Source organism: Canis lupus, chromosome 34 (genome assembly GCF_011100685.1).
Source record: "Canis lupus familiaris isolate Mischka breed German Shepherd chromosome 34, alternate assembly UU_Cfam_GSD_1.0, whole genome shotgun sequence".
Lineage (NCBI taxonomy): Eukaryota > Metazoa > Chordata > Mammalia > Carnivora > Canidae > Canis > Canis lupus.
Window position 1 is genome coordinate 13252643 of NC_049255.1, and position 20571 is coordinate 13273213.

The 20571-nt window shown below is 40.4% G+C and overlaps 1 protein-coding gene across 3 annotated transcripts in view; it reads left to right on the forward strand.

Annotated features, from left to right (window-relative positions):
- The window catches only part of USP13 (ubiquitin specific peptidase 13), a 117179-nt gene that overhangs the window by 21886 nt on the left and 74722 nt on the right, over window positions 1-20571 (forward strand). For all 3 annotated transcript variants that reach the window (XM_038583433.1, XM_038583434.1, XM_038583435.1), the window contains exons 2-4: window positions 2759-2884; window positions 10190-10250; window positions 19080-19201. In XM_038583433.1, coding sequence (XP_038439361.1) covers window positions 2759-2884; window positions 10190-10250; window positions 19080-19201 — 309 coding nt within the window. The remainder of the gene's footprint in view (window positions 1-2758; window positions 2885-10189; window positions 10251-19079; window positions 19202-20571) is intronic.

The following is a 20571-nucleotide window of genomic DNA, read 5'->3' on the forward strand; positions in this document are numbered from 1 at the left end:
TGAATTACATTTTATTGGAAGAGAACGGGAATGTTATTTTTTAAAATCACAACATATGGTGCTCAATTTACTGGGCCTAATGAATAACTGACCTAATGATGCAAGTTTTTTAAGGGTTATAACTATGCAAAAAACATGTGTATTTAAAAACATCTTTTTTTTTTTTTTTTTTTAATTCATAGAGAGGCGCAGAGACACAGGCAGAGGGAGAAGCAGGCTCCACGCTGGGAGCCTGACGTGGGACTCGATCCAGAATCTCCAGGATCACGCCCTGGGCTGCAGGCGGTGCTAAACCGCTGCACCACCGGGGCTGCCCTAAAACATTTTTTTGAAAGAAGGATTTAATCTGTTGATCAAATGAATATAGTATGTTGCCTCTAGTTGAAAAACTTTTCTAATTTTATTCAAATGATCTCATTCAAAGAGAAAAAGTTATCCAGAAGCATAAGCTGAATAACTGAGTTTTCTGGATGCTATTTTATAGTCAAGTTTTAAAAATTTCATTTGCAAGATGCTTGCTGCCAGAGTAGAAAATTGAAATTGATTTTTTCCCATGAATCTGTATTCCGTGACCTTGCTAGATTTGTTAGTGTTACTAGTTAGTAGTTTTTTAAGGATTTTCCCTATAGACTATATAATATTATCAGCAAATTGAGACAATTTTACCTATTTCTTTGTAATCTTTATGGTTTTTTCTTTTTCTTGATTTATGCAATGTATTTGCTACAATAATAGGCACATATCTGAACTAACGCTGTTGTAATAACCTCATTGTGGTAAGGCTTCTTTATGTCTGGTTTATAAAACCATAGATACCATGTTGGAGGATTTTATTAGAAATTAAAAAAATATACAATCTTGAGTTATTGGAACTTAAAAATTGTTTTTCATATATTTGTAGTGAGCATCAGTGCCTGTTTTGATGTTGAATGTGTGCTTTACTAAAACGTAAGGAATTTTGATAAGTGCTTATTGGCAGTTCAGACAGATCTTTTTTTAAAGACTTTATTTATTTATGAGAGACACAGAGAGAGAGGCAGAGACACAGGCAGAGGGAGAACCAGGCTCCCTGTGGGGACTCAATTCCAGGACCGTGGATCATGACCTGAGCCAAAGGCAGACGCTCACCCACTGGGCCACCCCAGCGTCCCAATTCTGACAGATTTAAAAAAAAAATTCTGTTTATAAATTGTTTGTTGGGGTGAGAATGATAAAAGCTTAATTAAAATCCACTTTCATTGAGGAAACGATGGCTAATTTTAAAGATTTTAGTTACTTATTTGAAGGGGGATGGGGAGGAGGAGAGGGAGAGAATCTCAAGTAGACTGCACTGAGTATGGAGCCCAATGCGGGGCAAGATCTTTTTTTTTATTTTTATTTTTTATTTATTTATTCATAGAGATGCAGAGAGAGAGAGAGAAGTAGCAGAGACACAGGCAGAGGGAAAAGCAGGCTCCATGCAGAGAGCCCGACGTGGGACTCGATCCAGGGTCTCTAGGATCACACCCTGGGCTGCAGGCGGTGCTAAACCGCTGCGCCAGTGGGGCTGCCCACGGGGCAAGATCTTAAGGAGAACGTGACCTGAGCCAAAATCAAGAGTCAGATGCTTAACTGACTGAGCCACCCAGGTGCCCCAAGGATGACTAATTTTATAGGTAAAATTTACAGAGAAGCATATTAAACAAAATGAGAGAAAAAATTGGGATAGAAAATCAAGCATCTAAAATGTGAACAAGGAGCACCTGGGTGGCTCATTTGGTTGAGCATCTCCCTTTGGCCCAGGTTGTGATCCTGGCGTCCTGAGATCGAGGTCCGCATCAGACTCCCTGTAGGGAGGCTGCTTCTCTCTCTGCCTATGTCTCTGCTTCTCTCTCTGGGTCTCTCATGAATGAATGAATGAATGAATAAATAAATAAATCTTAAATAAAATGTGAAAAATATCCTTGACTGTTCATTGTGCCAGTATGTCTGTAATTAAATAATATTTGAAATGTGGCATAGGAGGATAAAATGAGAAATAGATTTAATTTAACTCTTCCAAGCTGTGTGAACTTGGGCAAGTGACTCATCCTTAGTTCTTTTTTTAATCTGTAAAATGGCAATAATAGTAAGCTTGCTGTATTGTCGGGATTAGAAAAAACATACGAGAAGTGCCTGGCCCATATTGGGCATGCAAAAATATGTAGTGAGGCTTATTATAGGACTCTATCCTTTATTATTTATTCATTAAGTTATTACTGATTTGTTAAATTGTCATAGTTTAGTAATGGGTACCATCAAATAGCATGTATCACCCAAGGAAGAAACTGTTTGAATCGAAGAACCCTGTCCTGCTAAAAGAATATAGAACTTTATCTTCCTAGAGACTTACACTGATCCATGAGGAAAAATGATTGATAAACCATTGCAGTGGTGGTAGTTGGATCACTTGCCAAATTTCTTTGCTTTATTATCCTTTACCCCAGTTTTGGAGAGTCAAGACAAGCATGTTTATTTCCTAGGGCCTTTGAGGCTCTCCCCCCAACTGGGAGATTGTGTGCACGTGTCCGGGAGCACCTGGAACCCAGGATGGGGGCCGGAGCCGCTACTGTAGGTGGAATGGAGCCCTGGAGGGTCATCGTAAGGGCCTTTGACAGCCAGATGGCCTTTTGCTAGGCCTTGTCTTCATCATTCACCCTCCTTCCCTTCCCTTTTTCAGTATCTAAATGACTTTGCAAGGTATTCTTGGCTAATTTTGTAACCTGTCTCTTTCTCCTAGAATTCTGAAGGTGGACTCTATGTATGCATGAATACATTTTTGGCCTTTGGAAGGGAACATGTTGAAAGACATTTTCGAAAAACTGGACAGAGTGTATACATGCACCTGAAGAGACATGTGCGAGAGGTGAGATACACGTTGGGAGAACCAGCCTTGATACCTTTCCCTTACGGTTGCTGTGGTGTGGCTTAGCACATGGAAGTTTTACTTTGCCCACGTGACTACTGATTCCCTTTGATGATAGGAAACAAAAACATGACCGTTTGCAGAAGTTCATGTTTGCCCACACCCTACCTTACCCAGTTTAATTTTTCCTTTCCTCTGAATTTCTAGTTAGTATTAACAATACATGAGTCGACTGAATGAAGAAAAATTAAGTAAAAAATACAGACAAGTACACAAAGTCATGTCAGGAATTCTAAAATCAGAAATAAAAAATATTTGGATATTTTTGCTTCAGATTTTTTTTTTTTTGAGCAAGAGAAAGACCTCTCCTGAGAGCTCAAGTCCCTTTTGTTTCCCTCCTCAGTAGTAACCATGGCTGCGAATTTATTCTTATTCCTATGTAGTCATTATATTTTATTTATGTAAAAATATTTGTGGATAGTCATGATATGTAGAAGGACTTTATGTGTTTTAAAGATATAGATAAATACTATCTTACTGTTACGTGTAATTCTGTGTAGAGCTTCCCCTTTTCATATTGTTCTTGAAATCTGTTCATGTTGCAATGCATTTCAATGTACTTAATTCATTTTATTATTTGTCATTCCTTCTAATGAGTACCTTGTCATTTGTTAATTCTCTTGTCCTATTGATGAACATTCTGATTTTTTTTTTTTTTTTTGCTTGCTTGTGGGAATACTTATCTTCATTTTGGCTAGGTATTGCCAAATTCTCCCCCAGTGTGGTGGCATCAATTTATACTCCTATCTGCATTGATTACAGATTCCTGTTTTCCCACATCCTCACCAACATTTGGTCAGATTTTTTATTTTTCCTAATCAAATGGTTGTGGAGCGGCATCTAAAATAATTGGCATTTCCTTCTGCAAGGGTTAAACATCTTCATATATGTCCATTGGCCATCCTAGTTTTCTCTTCTCTGATTTTCCTATTTTCTTAAAGTCTGTGGCTTGACTTTTTGCTTCATTTATGAATTATTGTGTACAGAAGTTTTGAATCTGATGTTAGATTAATTAAACTTTTATGAATTATGCCTTTTGTATCTCATCTAAGAAATTGTTTCCCAATTCAAGGTCATAATGATATTTCTTTTAATACTTTTGTTTTTGAAGTGCATGTGTGTTTGCATGAGTATATGTGTGTTTTAACATTTTTGGACTTTAATCCATTTATAATTTATTCTTGTATTTGTATGAAGAATGGAAATCTATTTTTTAAAATTTCCCTTACTGGTAACCAGTTGTTCTGCTATTCCTAGAGTAGTGCAGTCTTTCTCAATGATTTATAGTACTATCTTTTTGTCATAGTTTAACCTGTCATTCATACTCGGGTGTATTTTGGGGCTCTCAATTCTTTTCTGTTGATCTTATTTTTCTGTGTCTGCATTGGTGCAGCAAGCCTTGATATCTGGTAGTGCAAGCACTTTTTCCAGAACTTCCCTGGATTTAGATATTCCTTTTTCTATGTAGATTTTAGAGTCGGTTCACCTAGTTTAAAAAATCCTGTTGAGATTTTGATCACAATCACATTGAATTTGGAGATTAGTCTATAATCCACAGCATCGAGTAAGCTTCATGAAGGCAGGGACTTTTAACTGTCCCTGTCTTCTTTTAGTTCTGTGTCCTCAGCACTTGATAGTCCAAGCACATAGTATGTGCTTCATAAATATTTATTGAATGAGTATTCAAAATAATATACCTCTCTATTTATTCAGTTCTCTTTTGTCTCCTTCAATACTATTTTATAATTGTCAATAAAAGAGCTTGTATTTTGTAAAATTTTTTTAGGTACTTTGTAATTTTTGTAACTATTGTTACTGCTTTTACTTCTTCATGTATTCTAATTGGTTATTGATGTTTGGGGATGTTATTAATTTTAAAATATTGATTTTTTTACTTAGCAATACTATTCAGCTTACACTTCACTCCTAAAAGTTTTTAGACTGTGTTGGAACTTCTAAATAGTCAATGCTGATTTGGAGTTCATCTGATCGTTTGCCTAGCCTACCTAATATGTTCTCTGTTTAAGTTCCAGACAAAGGAGAGATTCCCAATTGCACAGTGGGCAGAGTAGGAGGAAGAGGAGGAAGAAAGGCCAGGAGGTCAGATAAACCATCAACTCAACGATTAGCTTTAAAATAATCTAATGTTGGCTTGATAGTACATGATTTACATTCACTGCTACTGTTATGTGGGACCTAGCAATTCTTGTGAGGTCCACTCTGTCAAGACATATGTCTTAGTGTAAAATGATGAAGTTTTAGGATAGTGTTGGGAGTAGGAAATGAAACCAAGGCTAAGCGGCTTGAGATAACTTGCTCACAAAGATTGTGGTAAAATCGCAGAATGCTGATACTCTTGTGTGGTTAGCTCTGATCTGAGCTTTTCAGTTAAATATTTCACTCTCTGACCACAACTTTCTCTCAGTTTAGCTCTCATTTATTCTGATTTTATTCTGCTGTTCTCCCTCCTTGCAATTTGTGGGTGGCCACTTCCCCTGTTTGTTGAGACTGCTTCTCAGGACTTGAAACATTGTCTTGCCACCAGTGCCCTCATGGGACCCTTATCCCCTCGTCTTGCCTCCTTAACTGTTCCCAGAGCTCCAGCTAGTTATTCCTTCAGCGTCATCCTGGCTTCCGAGTGCTCTTGGCGAGCAACTTCACACCACTGTGGTCTGGAACCATGTCAAACTCCTGGCCTTCCCCCTTCTGCTAGGCCCACTCACTGGAGCCTGAAGCTTCTCCCACTCCAGACTCTGGATGCAGCCCTCAGAGTGCTACCAAGGCCTCCCTCATCATCCTCAGAAAATGATTTGACTGTACTTTTACTTGAGAAAACAGGAACCTTGGACAGCATCTTCCTGACCTCCTGTCTTGCCTCCTGGGAGGCATTGCATCTGGTTTCCACATCCCAGCAGAAAGCTATATTCTTTCTGTCCTCACAGCTCCGTTTCCTCCTTGGAAACTTGCTTTTTCCTTAACTCCCTTTTCTTCAACATCTCCCTCTTTTGGCTGTTTCCTCCCACCTTAAAAGAAAACATACCACAAGACTGTCCCTGTGATTTGTGTCCTCCTTTGGTCATCCCATCCCTTAATAAACGTGTTTTCCTGTTCTCATTGTCTCTAATATATCTCGCTGGAAGTTCAGCATTGCCATTGGGTCAGTCTTCCCGCTAATCCACTAAAACTGCCAGGGATGCAGTGACTGCTGAATTGTCACACTTGGTGGATATGTTTCAGCCCTGATTTTACTTGGCTTTTTTGAATATTTGAACTTATTTTCCTCTTGACTCTGTTCCTCTCCTGCTTTCTTTGGCACCATTCTCCTGCCTTCCTCCTGTTTTTCAGGCTGCCTTTTGTGACTTTGTCTCACTAGCATCTCTTCATTCACTTACTCCTTAAATATCCGTACTTCTTCGGGTGCCCTTTGATCATCTTTCTCCAGAAGCTGCTTTTCATCATAGGTGTTGTCTGCTTCCTTGTTTAACCATTGTCTCTGAACTGACTTCCTAATCAGTGTCTCTCCAGAGCCAAAGATCTGACCATCTGACTCTAACCTGGCTTTTTCTACTTGAATACCTCACAGTCCCTCAAGCTCATTGTGCCCAGACTCAGTGAATAATCCTCTTTCTTAGAGTTATCCTTTGTCTTGAATTCTAGAGACCTGGAAAGCTTTTGGATTCTGCTTTCATTCCATGGCTAGTTATCTGGACCTCTCAGATGGCTCTGAAGTCCATCCTGTCCTCTCTATTCTGCTGTTTTTGTCTGAGGGCTCATTATCCCTTAAAAGAACTAATGCTTTAGCTTCTGGACTAATCTCCTCTCTTCCGAACTTGTTGCCTTCCATCCCCCAGTGTGCATGCTGCACCCAGAGTGACATTTTCAAATGCATGTATCTGTGGATCTCTGGGACTCTGAGTCTTAAATCTCTGGTATCTTCCTTTGTTGCAGGAGCAAGTCCAAGATTTTTTTGCATGTGATTACAAGGCCTTTCGTAATCTGGCCCCTCTAGCCTTCCCCGCACCCAGCCTTTTTTTTTTTTTTTTTTTTTTTAAGATTTTATTTATTCATGAGAGACAGAGAGAGAGAGAGAGGCAGAGACACAGGCAGAGGGAGAAGCAGGCTCCATGCAGGGAGCCTGACGTGGGACTCGATCCCCCGTCTCTAGGATCACGCCCTGGGCTGAAGGCGGCGCTAAACCGCTGAGCCACCGGGGCTGCCCCCCCTCTAGCCTTTTTGACTCTACTTTTACTCCACCAGCTTTGTGCTCCAGACATATCAAACCACTTCTTCCTGAAATACATTATGATTTCATACCGTTGTCCATGCTGTTTGTTTTCTCTCTCTGGGATGCCTCATTCCTCTCATACCTATTGTATTCCATGTAGTCAGCATATCCATCTGTCTGTCCATCATCTGTATATCCATCTATCCATCATCCATCCCCATCCATCCACCCATCTTCCTTCATCCATCCATTGAACAAATATTTGCTGAACAGTTGTTAAATGCCAGACCTGCTGCTCTTCTTACCTGACCAGTGCTTCCCACAACCTCCCCAGAACTGTCATTTCCTCCTTCTGATTCAACCTTTTCCACATTATTTCTTTTTTTTTTTTTTTTTAATTTTTATTTACTTATGATAGTCACAGAGAGAGAGAGAGAGAGAGAGATGCAGAGACACAGGCAGAGGGAGAAGCAGGCTCCATGCACCAGGAGCCCGATGTGGGATTCGATCCTGGGTCTCCAGGATCGCGCCCTAGGCCAAAGGCAGGCGCCAAACCGCTGCGCCACCTAGGGATCCCACATTATTTCTTAATACTCATCAGAATCTATTGTACTCTTTGTCTGCATATGCTCTTCTACTTTGCAGGTGGGCTCCTCAAGGGATAAAGCATGTCTTCATTCATTTTGCAGCCTCTTTGCCAGCCCAGGGCCTGACCCATGGGCACAGTCATGTTTGCTAACTAAGGGGTTCCTGTTTCTCAAACCCTGTTGATTTCTAATGGAAACTGAGCAGGCTCAGAGGCAATGGTCTTTGGAAGGAAGACCTAGTGGGTTTATTTGTTTTTGTTTTTCCTGAAAGGTAGTGGATCTAATCCAAGTCTAAGGTGTGAATGGCAAAGTCCGGAAGAGCCTCGTGTTCTTTTTTTTTTTTTTTTTTTAATTTTTATTTATTTATGATAGTCACAGAGAGAGAGAGAGGCAGAGACACAGGCAGAGGGAGAAGCAGGCTCCATGCACCGGGAGCCCAATGTGGGATTCGATCCCGGGTCTCCAGGATCGTGCCCTGGGCCAAAGGCAGGCGCCAAACCGCTGCGCCACCCAGGGATCCCGAGCCTCGTGTTCTAGCATGTCTTCATGCAGCCCCTCTCCTTCTTGCTCCCTCCACCATCCTGCAGGAATGGAGGAGACAGTGGAACAATTAGAAGCATGGAACAATTAGAAGCATGCCATCAACTTCAGTAGAGAGATTGCAGGTGGCCTTCAGGACTGCTAAATGTGCCTTTGGTACAGGTTTTATTTCATCCTGTTTTTAAGGCAGGCATGTGTTCGGGAGAGGAATAGCAGCCCAGAGACCTTGGAGGAGGGGGATTCCAAGAGAGGTGACATGAATTTGGCATGAGTATTTGGAGAGGCAGGTTTCTGAGCTAGAGTGTTCAATCATTTTCACATCCCTAAAATGTGAACTATAAACTTATAGTAGAAGCTGTAAAAACTTAATGTGAGAATCACAAAGATGAGTCAGCATTCAATGCCAAATTGTAAAATGTGGCAAAGACGACTCAAGACTGATAAGGAAACAAACTAAAGCAGCAACAAGGCCTTGATGCTGCCATAACATGTGACCACTTGAAAAGATGCTGGGCTTTGACCCTCACACCGTCATGTACTGGAAATGTGCTCTTTCTTGATAACTGAGAGAACAAACTGTGGAAATAAGATTTTGGCCATTTGAAACAAAAATTTTTTAAAAAAGATTTTATTTATTTATTTGAGAGAGAAAGCATTAGCAGGGGTGGGGGAGGGCCAGAGGGAGAGGGAGAAGCAGACTACCAAGGAGTTCAATGTGGAGCTCCATCCCAGGACCTTGGGCTCATGACCTGAGTCAAAGGCAAATGCCCAACTAACTGAGCCACCCAGGCACCCAGAACAAAAAAATTAAAAAAAAAAATTTATTTATTTATTCATGAGAGACACAGAGAGGAGGAGGAGGGGAGAGGCAGAGACACAGGTAGAGGGAGGAGCAGGCTCCATGTAGGGAGCCCGATGTGGGACTCGATCCCAGGTCTCCGGGATCACGCCCTGGGCTGGAGGCGGTGCTAAACTGCTGAGCCACCTGGGCTGCCCTAAAAAGAAATTTTTTTTAAGATTTGATTTATTTATTCATAAAATAAATGAGAGTGTCTCTGAGAGACACAGAGAGAGAGACAGAGACACAGACAGAGGGAGAAGCAGCCTGCCTGCGGGGATCCTAATACGGGACTCGATCCCAGGACCTCAGAATGATGCCCCTAGCCAAAGGCAAATGCTCAAACACTGAGCTACCGAGCTGCCCCCCCAAATTTTTATAATCCTATTTGAGAGTAAAATTTTTTGTGTGTCAGAGGGTAATTAACAAAGGACTTCTTTTGCTTAACCACTTGGTGGGCATTTATTTTGTTGCTGCTGGGGACTTCCACCAGAGGGAGAAAATGCATGAAACCTCGGATTAGTTAGTGCTCCAAGAATGTTCAGGGAGGTTAATATAACCAGAATATCAGGTGCTGCTTATCAGTATTTATTAGCTCTTTCAACAGTAATTGTGCATACCCAGGACCAAGCACAGGGACCCACGTGGTGGAGGTGGGGGTGGGGGCAGGGGAATAAGAGAGTTAAGAGCCTTCACTCTGGGAGTGGGAGCTACCATCATCTCTCCAGAGTAGTCCCAGCATTGGGCATGGGCTCCAGCCTCTTGGCAACATGTACCAATTTGAAGATGAAATGGCAAGTTCATCTTAATCCCTGGTTCCACTTCCCTTTCTAGAAGGGCTGTCTTGATAATTTGGTGAGAATAGTCAGGTAGGACAATAGCATTGCTCTTCGCCTACCTCCAGTGACCTGGTCAAGTTCTGGTTTATCCTAGAATCTCTCATCAAGGTTGAGAATTTTCTCTTGGCCTTTTGTAAGAACCAATATGTAGTCTCCTCCCTCCCCCATCGTCCATTCTGTAAGCTGCATTTTAACAATCTCTTGTTTTCTTTTCAGAAGGTAAGAGGGGCATCTGGTGGAGCTTTGCCAAAAAGGAGGAATTCCAAGATTTTTTTAGGTAATGTAAATAGTTATTAATGGTGTGCCCAGATAGTCTGTGTGTGTGTGCATGTGCATGCTTGATTTGGGATAATCAGTTATATTTATTGTACAATATAATTTTAAGAGGAACCCATTTAGCTTGTGATGATCTTCCTCCATTTTGTGTTTACCTAGTGGAGAAGGATGCTTCTGGCACCTTAGAGTTGGGTTTAGTGTTTTGCAGCAATTATACTTACAGTGACTGGAGAGTAATTATGATTGTTTTGGTTCTTTTTTCACTGACTTGAAAGTAGAGACATTTTTTCTTTCTTAAATATTAGCCCAACTACAGACTTCGTTCAGAGTTTGCCATTTTTTTCCCACTAATGTCCTTTTTTTAGGATCCCATGTTGTATTTAGTTGTCACGTTTTCTTAATCCTGTCTAATCTTTGATGGTTCCTCAGGCTTTTTTTTTTTTTTTTGATCTTTAATTGTGACACTTTTGAAGAGTACTGGCTGGTTATTCTGTAGAATGTTCCTCAATTCAGATTTGTCTGATGTTTCCTTCTAAGTCTGAGATAATGCATTTTTGGCAAGAACACCATAGAGGTGATGTGCTCTCCTCAGTGCATGATACTGGAGGGCATGTGACACTGAGATGTCTTCATATTGGTGCTATAATCTTGATCTCTTGTTAAGGTGGTGTCTACTGGTGTCTGCTGGTGAAGATATGGTATAATAAATACTTTGCGAGTAATACTTTGAGACTATGCTAATATCTTATTTCTTCTCGAAGTTTTATACACTAATTGTATCATCTGTCAGTGGATCTTGGTAGCAATGATTACTTTGGTGTGTGCCTAGCAGTAATTTTCTTCTCCCTCATTCAGAAGAGCCAGTTTTGTTCATGCAAATGAGTACCAGTTTCTGTATCATGTAATCATGCTCATTTTTCATATTAAGCTTCTGATAGGCTTTTGCTAGGAGATAAAGTGGCTTGATAATTTTTGACCAAGCAAGATTATATCCCTAAATGCCTAGGATTATTGTTTGAAAGAAATTTCAAAATCATTTACATGTTATGTTTTCATTTTGGTAAAAAAATCTGTACACATAATACACATGTGTGTATGTACGTATACGTATGTATGTGTGTATATACATGGGTGGGTATATACACACACGTATACATATATAACTGAGACTTCCAAAGACACTGGCAAAATATATTCCAGATTGTTAATAGTAGCTCTTTCCTAGTGGTGGGATTGAGGTGATTTTTATTTTCTTCTTTTTGCTTTATGTGTTTCCATGTTTTCTATAACAAACGTTGTTACTGTTGTAATGAAAAGACATTAATTATTTGAAAAGTAAAGGCATTGGAAACAGTCATGAAGCTGAGTGTCCTTCCTGTTCTGATTCTCCATTATTCTACACAGGCCTCGTGCTTGCTGTCCTTTGTCCTGCTTTTCAATTGTGGTTTTCTTTTTCTTTTTAGATATTTATTTATTTATTTATTTATTTATTTATTTATTTATTTATTTATTTATTTATGAGAGACAGAGAGAGAAGCAGACTCCACGCAAAGAGCCTGACCCAGGACTTGATCCTGGGTCTCCGGGATCACGCCCTGGACTGAAGGCGGTGCTAAACCGCTGAGCTACCCGCGCTGCTCACAATTGTGGTTTTCTTTATGAGGCTTATCCATAGTTGGTTTTTCCACCTTGGCCAGTTTTTGCCACCTCTCTGAGGTCTTTGAATCACAACTCAAATCAACCAACTAAACCCAAACCATCTCAGAAAGGGCCCCAAAGCTAAAATGATTCGGTATATTCTGCTGTTTTTTTTTTTTTTTTTTTTTTAAAGATTTTACTTATTATGAGAGACACAGAGAGAGAGGCAGAGACATAGGTAGAGGGAGAAGCAGGCTCCCACAGGGAGCCCAATGTGGGACTCGATCCTGGAATCCTGGGATCACGCCCTGAGTGGAAGGCAGGTGCTCAACCGCTGAGCCACCTAGGTGCCCCTGCTGCTTTGGTTCTTAGCCTTGGGCTACTTTCTGCTAAGAGATGATATGACTTCTGAACTAAATGACATCAACATGGCATTTTTGAAGGTGGGAATAATTAAACATTTTGAATTACTGGTATTATTTTTCATTATTTTCTTTGGTTGAATAGAGAAGTCAGCTGACCTCCTATATCCCTTACCTTTGTGTCTTGTGCTTGAGAGACTTTGCAGTTTGATTTCTCTAGTGATCATTTCAGTGGTAGAGGATATGATAAGGTAACTATTTTAAGAATTAATCCAAAAGTAAGCACTGAAGTTTTGTGATTCATACCTCGTCCATTTCTTCTTGGGAATGTTAACCTACTGTTTCATTTCAGCAGGTCCATTTCTACAGGCTGCTGTAGAATGTGCTCATTCAAAGTTCCATATCTTAGAAAACCACAGAATATACCTAAAACTCACAGTCCAGCAAATATATTCTATCTGGTCTCCACCAGTCTTTTAAAAAATTTAAGTTTAAACTCCATTGGCACTTGCCCCAGGCCCTGTTTCTCTCTATTGTTTGTTACCCAGATGCTTCACAAATTTATGTTGCCTACCTCCTCCCCGTAAGAATTTGGTTTTGCAAGCCCAGATTTACAGCTCCCTTGATATGATGTGTCATGTCCCTGACAGCAGTCACTTTTCTCTTGTCATACTGATCATAGCGGTCTTCAAGCTGACGTGGCCTGTGCATTAATTTCAAGTAAAAGACCATATAGGCTTCAATCTGGTTTATATAACAGAAAATTTAAAATATTGGTGACCTTAAATAAGGTATTATTTCTCTCATGTAGAGGATATTGGGAAGCAGCAAATTCGGGCTTATGTGATGGCCTCATGTTCATCAGGATCTAGACTCTTCCTGTATTTCTGCTTCACCCTCTATCCTGCCTTATGATTCTAATCCCATGGTCATTTCATGGTCCATAATGGCTTCTGGAAATCCTGCCATTACATCCTCATTCCAGAAAGCAGGAAAGATGAAGGGGGAAGGGAAAAAAATGTAGTCTCCCTGTGAGTCATCAGCTTCCTTATTTAGCGGCCTTCTCAGAGATCTCTAAGCAGCAATTTAGGTTACATCTCCCCTGTCAGAACTTGATCATGTGGCCATACCATGTGCTGTACATAAAGTACATAAAGTTTATTAACTGGTTTCATAGAGTCTGTTTGAGGAAGAAGGGGAGAATGGGAGCTAGTCGCCTCTGCACACACTTCTTCCCAAGAGGGACATTGGGGTTGTCTCTTCTGGGAGAGGAAGACAACTCGGAACTCTCTTGCAGTCTTTTTGTTTCTTTGACTAGAAAGCACTTCTTCACTCTATTGAAATGTCCTCATGATGCCCCAGTTCTCCTCACAAAGTAGATGCAGCTGATTAATGATTTCTCCTGGACAGAATCTTCTTTTTCCCCAGTTGCTTCATGACTTTGTGACCAGTTCCTTTTTCACTGGCTCAACAGTGACATTGAACTCATTGAATCATTCCATTATGGAATGGAGTGTTGATTTTATAAGAGAAACTGGGACCATTAGCTGGTGCAAAATGGCTTATCCAAGTCTCCTGAGCACCATCTTGCCCCTTAGCATTGAAGTCACTCGTCCCAATTACCTTGTTGTCCATTCAGGGGAAGTCACAGTTAAGGATCCTTCACTCAGCTCTAGTTTTTGCTGGTGTGTGTGTGTGTGTGTGTTTAAATCAACAATAACAATTATTAATTTTTGAACCACTTAAGTTTTAGACTTTTTATATTTAGGATTTAAAAACATTTTTAGAACAATGTTTTTTTGGATAAAGCTTGAAATTGAAAAGTTATAAAGGGCTCGATAATGAACAGTAAGTCTTTCTTGCTTCTCTGCCTCCTAGCTTACTTGGTTATTCTCCCTAGGGACAAATAGTATCTTCTATTTGCACATTCTTATATATCTTATATATTCTTAGTATAGATATATATCATGCTTTTAGACTTTTTTCCTGTAGGCAGTTGGGGACCATTAACACTTAGATTCCAAACTGTGCTCTGAGGCACAGTGGAGTGCCACAGTGAACTCACAGGTGCACCACAGATATTTTAACACTTCAAGGGAACAGCAGTGATGCTTGAACATTGCATGAACTATTTAACTGGTATAGTTTTACTATCGAAGTATCCTATATTCCTTTCAGTGACTTCACCTCTTTGTGCAACTTTTTTTTTTTTTTTTTTTTTTGGTGGTTTCTATGATAAAAGGCAAGTACCATGTGAAAGTAAATGTGGGACAGGAAATGAGGGTGGCAGTGTTCCATGTGATTCAAAGAGAAGTTGCGCAGTGTCCAACAAGAGTACATATCCCATTAACAAGGGACTGTGGTTATTTCAGAGTGAAATAGAACATTTCTGTCTTTCCATTTATGTATATTATTTTCTCGGATGGTTACTAAATCTTTATTTTTTTTAAAGATTATTTATTTATTTATTCATAGAGACACAGAGAGAGAGAGAGAGAGAGAGGCAGAGACATAGGCAGAGGGAGAAGCAGGCACCATGCAGAGAGCCCGACGTGGGACTTGATCCAGGGTCTCCAGGATCACGCCCTAGGCTGCAGGCGGCGCTAAACCGCTGTGACACTGGGGCTGCCCAGTTACTAAGTCTTTAGAACATAAATACTTTTTAAGTTGTTTGGACCCAACTACTAAATAAATGGAGCTATAGGGGATTTCTTTTGGCTTAGGGCCGCTGTGTACGGAGAAAGTAGGTAGCTCTGTGTCAATGTTTTTAAGCTAGAGAGGGACACTGTTAGATTGTCTTTTAAAAGATAACTTATAACAATAGGGGAGACTGTGAATTTTTGGACTCAGCTGATACAAACTTACCATTTTATGAGATAGAAGGAGAGAAGGGGGGATATAAGGGAGTCCAGGATCTTCAAAAAATACCCCAGGACTCATGATGTAGTTCCGGCCTAATCTTACATATTTTTTATAGTCAAGCTACAAATGCATATAGATGTATAAATAACTGCTAATGTATTTAGTACGTATCTTTGGTATGTCATTCAAACAATTTTAAATATTCACATTTTTATTGATTTCTCCTCCTTCCCATTAGCTTTCAGAATAGGAGTAAAGGAATCAAGTTCTTTGTGTCTGAAGTCTGAGACGTCAAAAAACCACCACCAAACCTCAGAGAGCTTAACTTTCCACTTTTTTGGTTTTAGACCTCATATTCATACTTGATGAGAAACGGGTTTAAAACAGAACATTTGTAGAAATTTCTAGGAATGGGCCTATTAGGGAACTCCCTCAGATAATCCAGCTGTTATCTATAATGGCCAAAAGGTTCTAGTAAACTCCATTTTGCCACTTCCTTCTGAAGTAGGCCCCAGAACAGGGTCTGCGTTCAAGGTTTCCCCCATACCTTCTTGTGATGGTGAATGGTTGGTCAGATTTTGCAGCACTGGATCAGTGAGACCTCTCACCTCTAGCCCACAGATTAGTCAGGTCAGGCCGGGACACCTCTGAGCTGGGTGTCAGAGTCCTGGTTTGATTTAGGGGTCTTTTTCTTCCATAGTGCAGCTTAGGTAAGTCACTTCTCGGAAATGGCTGTGGTCCCAGCCACTTCTCCCAGGGATCTGAGAGGACCATTGAAGTAGAATTGGGAAGAGATATTTTAAAACCTTTTTTTTAATTTAGAAAAAGAGTCCATTCAGGTATTGCCAGTTAATAGCCATAGTGGAAAGTAGCTGCTGGATTGGTTGGAGATCCTAGACCTACTGGTCCGTAGGGCATAATTTCTCTGCAGGTTCCTCAACTAGATATTTTTGGGGTGGTAAGACTCTAGGGAAATTTGGAACTTGTAGATTTTTACCTAGGATTGTGAGGTCATATAGGAGAAACCCTAAATTTGTCCTTTAAAACTAGGGTGTAGGTTACTTCTGCTGATTTTTCCTTAATTTGGATAAAGATGTTTGGGAAAGATCATGGTCCCCTTATATCCCATCGAATTAAAAATAAAAATAAAAATGACAATAGACGAAGTGTAAAGAAGCCCAATAAAGTTCAGCTTTTTTTGCATGACAGTACTTTGCTTATTTTTAAGCACATATCTGTTAACCAATTTAAAAAACCCCAAACCCACAGGTATCCTTGTGGTGCTCCTGCTTTGCTGTTGTCCTTAGCATATTGGGGTTTTTAACTTCCTGAAATCTTTCACAGACATTTACTGAGTGCGTGGTGTGTGCTGGGTACTGTGCAGGGGCTGGACATATCCAAGGTGAATAAGACCCATTCCCTGCTCTGACAGTTTCCTCTCTCGAAGCTTCTGAAATTCATATGTTCACAGAGGAGGATCTCCACGTGATATCATGGTCTTAGTCTTTGGGATGAGCCACAGGGAGGGGAAAGCACTTTCGATTCGGTTGGTTGTCAGGTGTGTAGAGAAAGTGGTGATGGTGATGATGGGGGTTGCTATCTGTGCAGCCCCTAAGACCTGCCAGGGCCTATCCTAGATGCCTTAAAACCTTACCTTGTTTAATCCTCTCAATAATCTTGTGGGGGTAAATAACATTATTCATGGTTTACTCCTGAGGAAAGTGAACTTGGAAAGAACTTGCCCAGGATTACATAGTTAGTAAATGACAGAGCAGGATTTTTTTAGACTTAGTTTATCATTGTGTTTGGCCAGGTAAGATCTGACTTAGTATTAAGTGAATGTGTTTTCTGTGGACAAGAGACGCTTAGGTAATAACGTTATATGAGCCAAATCTATATATAAAAACAAAAAGAGTTGTACTTTGGTTCCTTAAAATTGTTATAAAAGATGTAATAAAGAGTTAAGAATAGAAAAAAGCTCACCCACTCACTGTTTTCATTTGTTCAGATTTCCTTCTGTTTCTTGTCTATGAGCATAAAACTTTTACAAAGTCGTTTTTACAGTGGAGATGGATTATGTATTTTCAGCATTGACATAGCATAAATATTTCCCTGTTTCTACATAGCCTAAATAAATATCATTTAAATAATATTATTGGGTTGAACACCATTCTCATTGAACAGTTAGGTCCTAATTTTTATTATTATAGATATTGGGGCATTCACATTTTTGAACATATAGAATGTATTTATTTGAATCATTTCCTTCAAATAAATGCCTTTTGTTACTTTTTAAAAAATTTGAAGATCTAGTTGCTTTTATTACATGATTCATGAATTGGGCAGCATCCCATCTAGCAAATAACACCTTTAACAACTCCCTAAACTCTTAGAAGCATTTTTAACATTGCTTTTTGTCAAACTGACCTCTATGGCTACCTAATAACGTTGGCAATTTCTTCATTTTGGCATTTCTGACCCTTACTGTTTGGAATCTTTTATTAAATTGTCAAGATCGTGTTTTCCCTGTATCTCATTTTCCACTTAAGACTGCCTCCTTTTGAGAATTAAGGAGCAGAGCTGTACACAAAAAGATATGCTTTTTGATTAGAGGCAAACAACCAGGTGATTAAGAGAACCTAGATCCTTTGGTTCTCAGGTGTTTGCTTCATTTACGAAAGTCACTTTTTTTCTGTCTACAGGCTCATGTTTGTGTACCTGTTTATGTGTGATGTGAGTGGAATATGGCTCAATAGCTCCTGTCACCATAGTTTCAAACATCTAAATAGACAAACCTGATCTGGGATCCTGGCATCCATGCAAATGTAGGGCTGAAGTGTCCATGTGTCCATGTGAATATTGTGACAAGACATTTCCTTGAGCCTTCACTAAACCTTCACCAGAGGTTAGCCAAGCAAACAGGTGATGACTTGATACATAATAGGCTAGAGGAGCCCAAGTTTCTTACTAAAAATTCTGTACATCCTGAGGACAACGGGACTGCTTATATTATGGGGTTTTCCCCTCTGGTTTGTGATGCAATATCTTAATAATTCCTAGAAGGGGTAGAGGAGAGAGGGAGAGACAGAGAGAGGGAAATTGTAATTTTATTTTTAAATAATAGCTATCATTTATTGACTATCTATTATGTGCCAGGTCTCTTGTCTATAATTTCTTATTTTATTTTTCGTATAAGCTTTGTGAGATAAGATCTGTTTTCTCCATTTTACAAATGAGGAAACTAAGAATTAGAGACTTTGTAACTTGCTCAAAGTTACGTTAAATTTTGGAACTGGAATTTGAACCTTGGTTTATCTATTCGGAAAACCCTTTACTTTCTTCCATATGACAGTGTTGTGAAGAACATTCCATCCATTCTTACGCAATCAGGAGCCAGGTACCCAACAAGTCATAATTAACGATTTTACTCCTTTAAAAATATTTAAGAATTGAATATCTAGCACCTGTATCTATTTTATTTATTTTTTTAAATATTTCTCATCCTTTTATTTTTTTATTTTTTAGATTTTATTTATTTATTTATTCAGGAGAGACACACACAGAGAGGCAGAGACACAGGCAGAAGCAGAGGGAGAAGCAGGCTCCATGCAGGGAGCCTGATGTGGGACTCGATCCCGGGTCTCCAGGATCACGTCTTGGGCTGAAGGCAGACGCTTAATCGCTGAGCCATCCAGGTGTCCCACCCATATCTATTTTAATCATAAAGCTGTATGGTAGGACTGTCTTTATTCATCCGTCACTTATTAATAAGTGTTTGTAACTTAGGAAAGATGGTAGGCCCTTTACTCCTGTTTTGGGGCAGACGGATGGTCATCAGAGGAGGGAATCGTAAATGTCATGCTCTTGGTTTGTCAGTCCTGTGGATTTCTGGCTTTCCCAGTGAGTGCTGCCTCAGTGGAGAATGTTCTGTCTTCACTTCTTGTTCTTTGTTTTTGTTTTTTCCTCAGATCTAGATACTGATGACGATTTAAATAGCGACGATTATGAATATGAAGACGAAGCCAAACTTGTTATATTCCCAGACCACTATGAAATAGCACTACCAAATATTGAGGAGTTACCAGCCCTGGTCAGTGAGTGTGCACGGCTGCTAGCTAGATGCGCGTGACTCTCTGTGTCAGGTGTGTGTGCGTGTGCGGTGTGTGTGTACTCGGGGGTGGGGAAAGCAGGTTGAATGAGAGAAGAGGAGAAGAATGAGCATGAACATGAGCAGATTGCTTCTTCTCTGTGAAAGAGTCTTTCAGGGTGAGGTGTTAGTAGTGTTGGGCCCGATACTCTCTGCTGCCTGTGATTTCCATTGCTGTGTGGGCCTGTAAGCATATAAACATTGGGCTGGTCGCTCCCTATTGGGCTGGCCTTCCCCACATCCCTGTGGTGGGCTGGCCTCCCCCATGGTGGGTTGGCCTCTCTCATGGTGGGCTGGCTTCTTGCCACTTGTAATTCACAATCTGTTGCTTAGATTTTAACACTGTGCCCCTGAGATGTACAGGGGCTGTTGGACGGGGTGGGGTGTCTTCCTTTTCCTTTTTTTTTTTTTTTTTTTTTAAGATTTTATTTTATTTATTTGACAGAGAGAGAGCACAAGCAGGAGGAGTGGTAGAGGGAGAGGGAGAAGCAGACTCCCTGGTGAGCAGGGAACCCGACATGGGCCTCAATCCCAGGACCCTGGATCATGACCCGAACAAAGGCAGACACTTAACTGACTGAGCCAGCAAGGCGCCCTGAAAGGGGTGTCTTCTAATCAGAGGAGTGGCTATATTTTTATCTCTTCTGTATGTTAGACTTCCATGTGAGATTTCATTTGGGAAAAATAAGGATTTCTCTGCCAAAACAACAGCAACATGATTATAAAAATAACCAAATGTTTACAAATCACAAGTCTACGGGAGCTCCGTGGTAACGTGAGACTCCTTGAAAGTTTTGTTCCTCAGGAAGACTAAGACTACTTTCTAGGTTTTAACATTTAGATTTAGTGGTGAATTTTTCTTTTTTCCTCTTCTCTTCCCTTGTTTTTTTATGGAGCAACTTTCACCTTTCTGAACAACAGAAAGCTGGGGGCGGCAGTGGCCATGTGAGTAGGCCAGCTTCTGTTTTACTTTGATCCTGTAAAGGGGTGCGGAGCTCCGATGAGGACCCAACCATTCCTCGTGTTCATTCTTCCTTTCTCGTATTATCTCCCCACCCCATCCTTCTCTTTTGTTCTCTTCCCTTCTTTTTCCTCTTTTCCACTCTCTGCACACTCAGACTTCTCAGAGCCTGGCCACTGGAGGCTGGGGGTCAGGGTCAGTGGAGTTCAGGCATGCTAGTTCTTTCCTTCCCTTCTCGCACTTCACCAGCACAAAAGCCAGGTGTTCGGGCTGGGAATCTTCAGGACATTGTGTGACTTTGTATCTACAGCCACCTGCTCACTTGCTTCTGCCAGGAGGGGGGGCCGTGTTT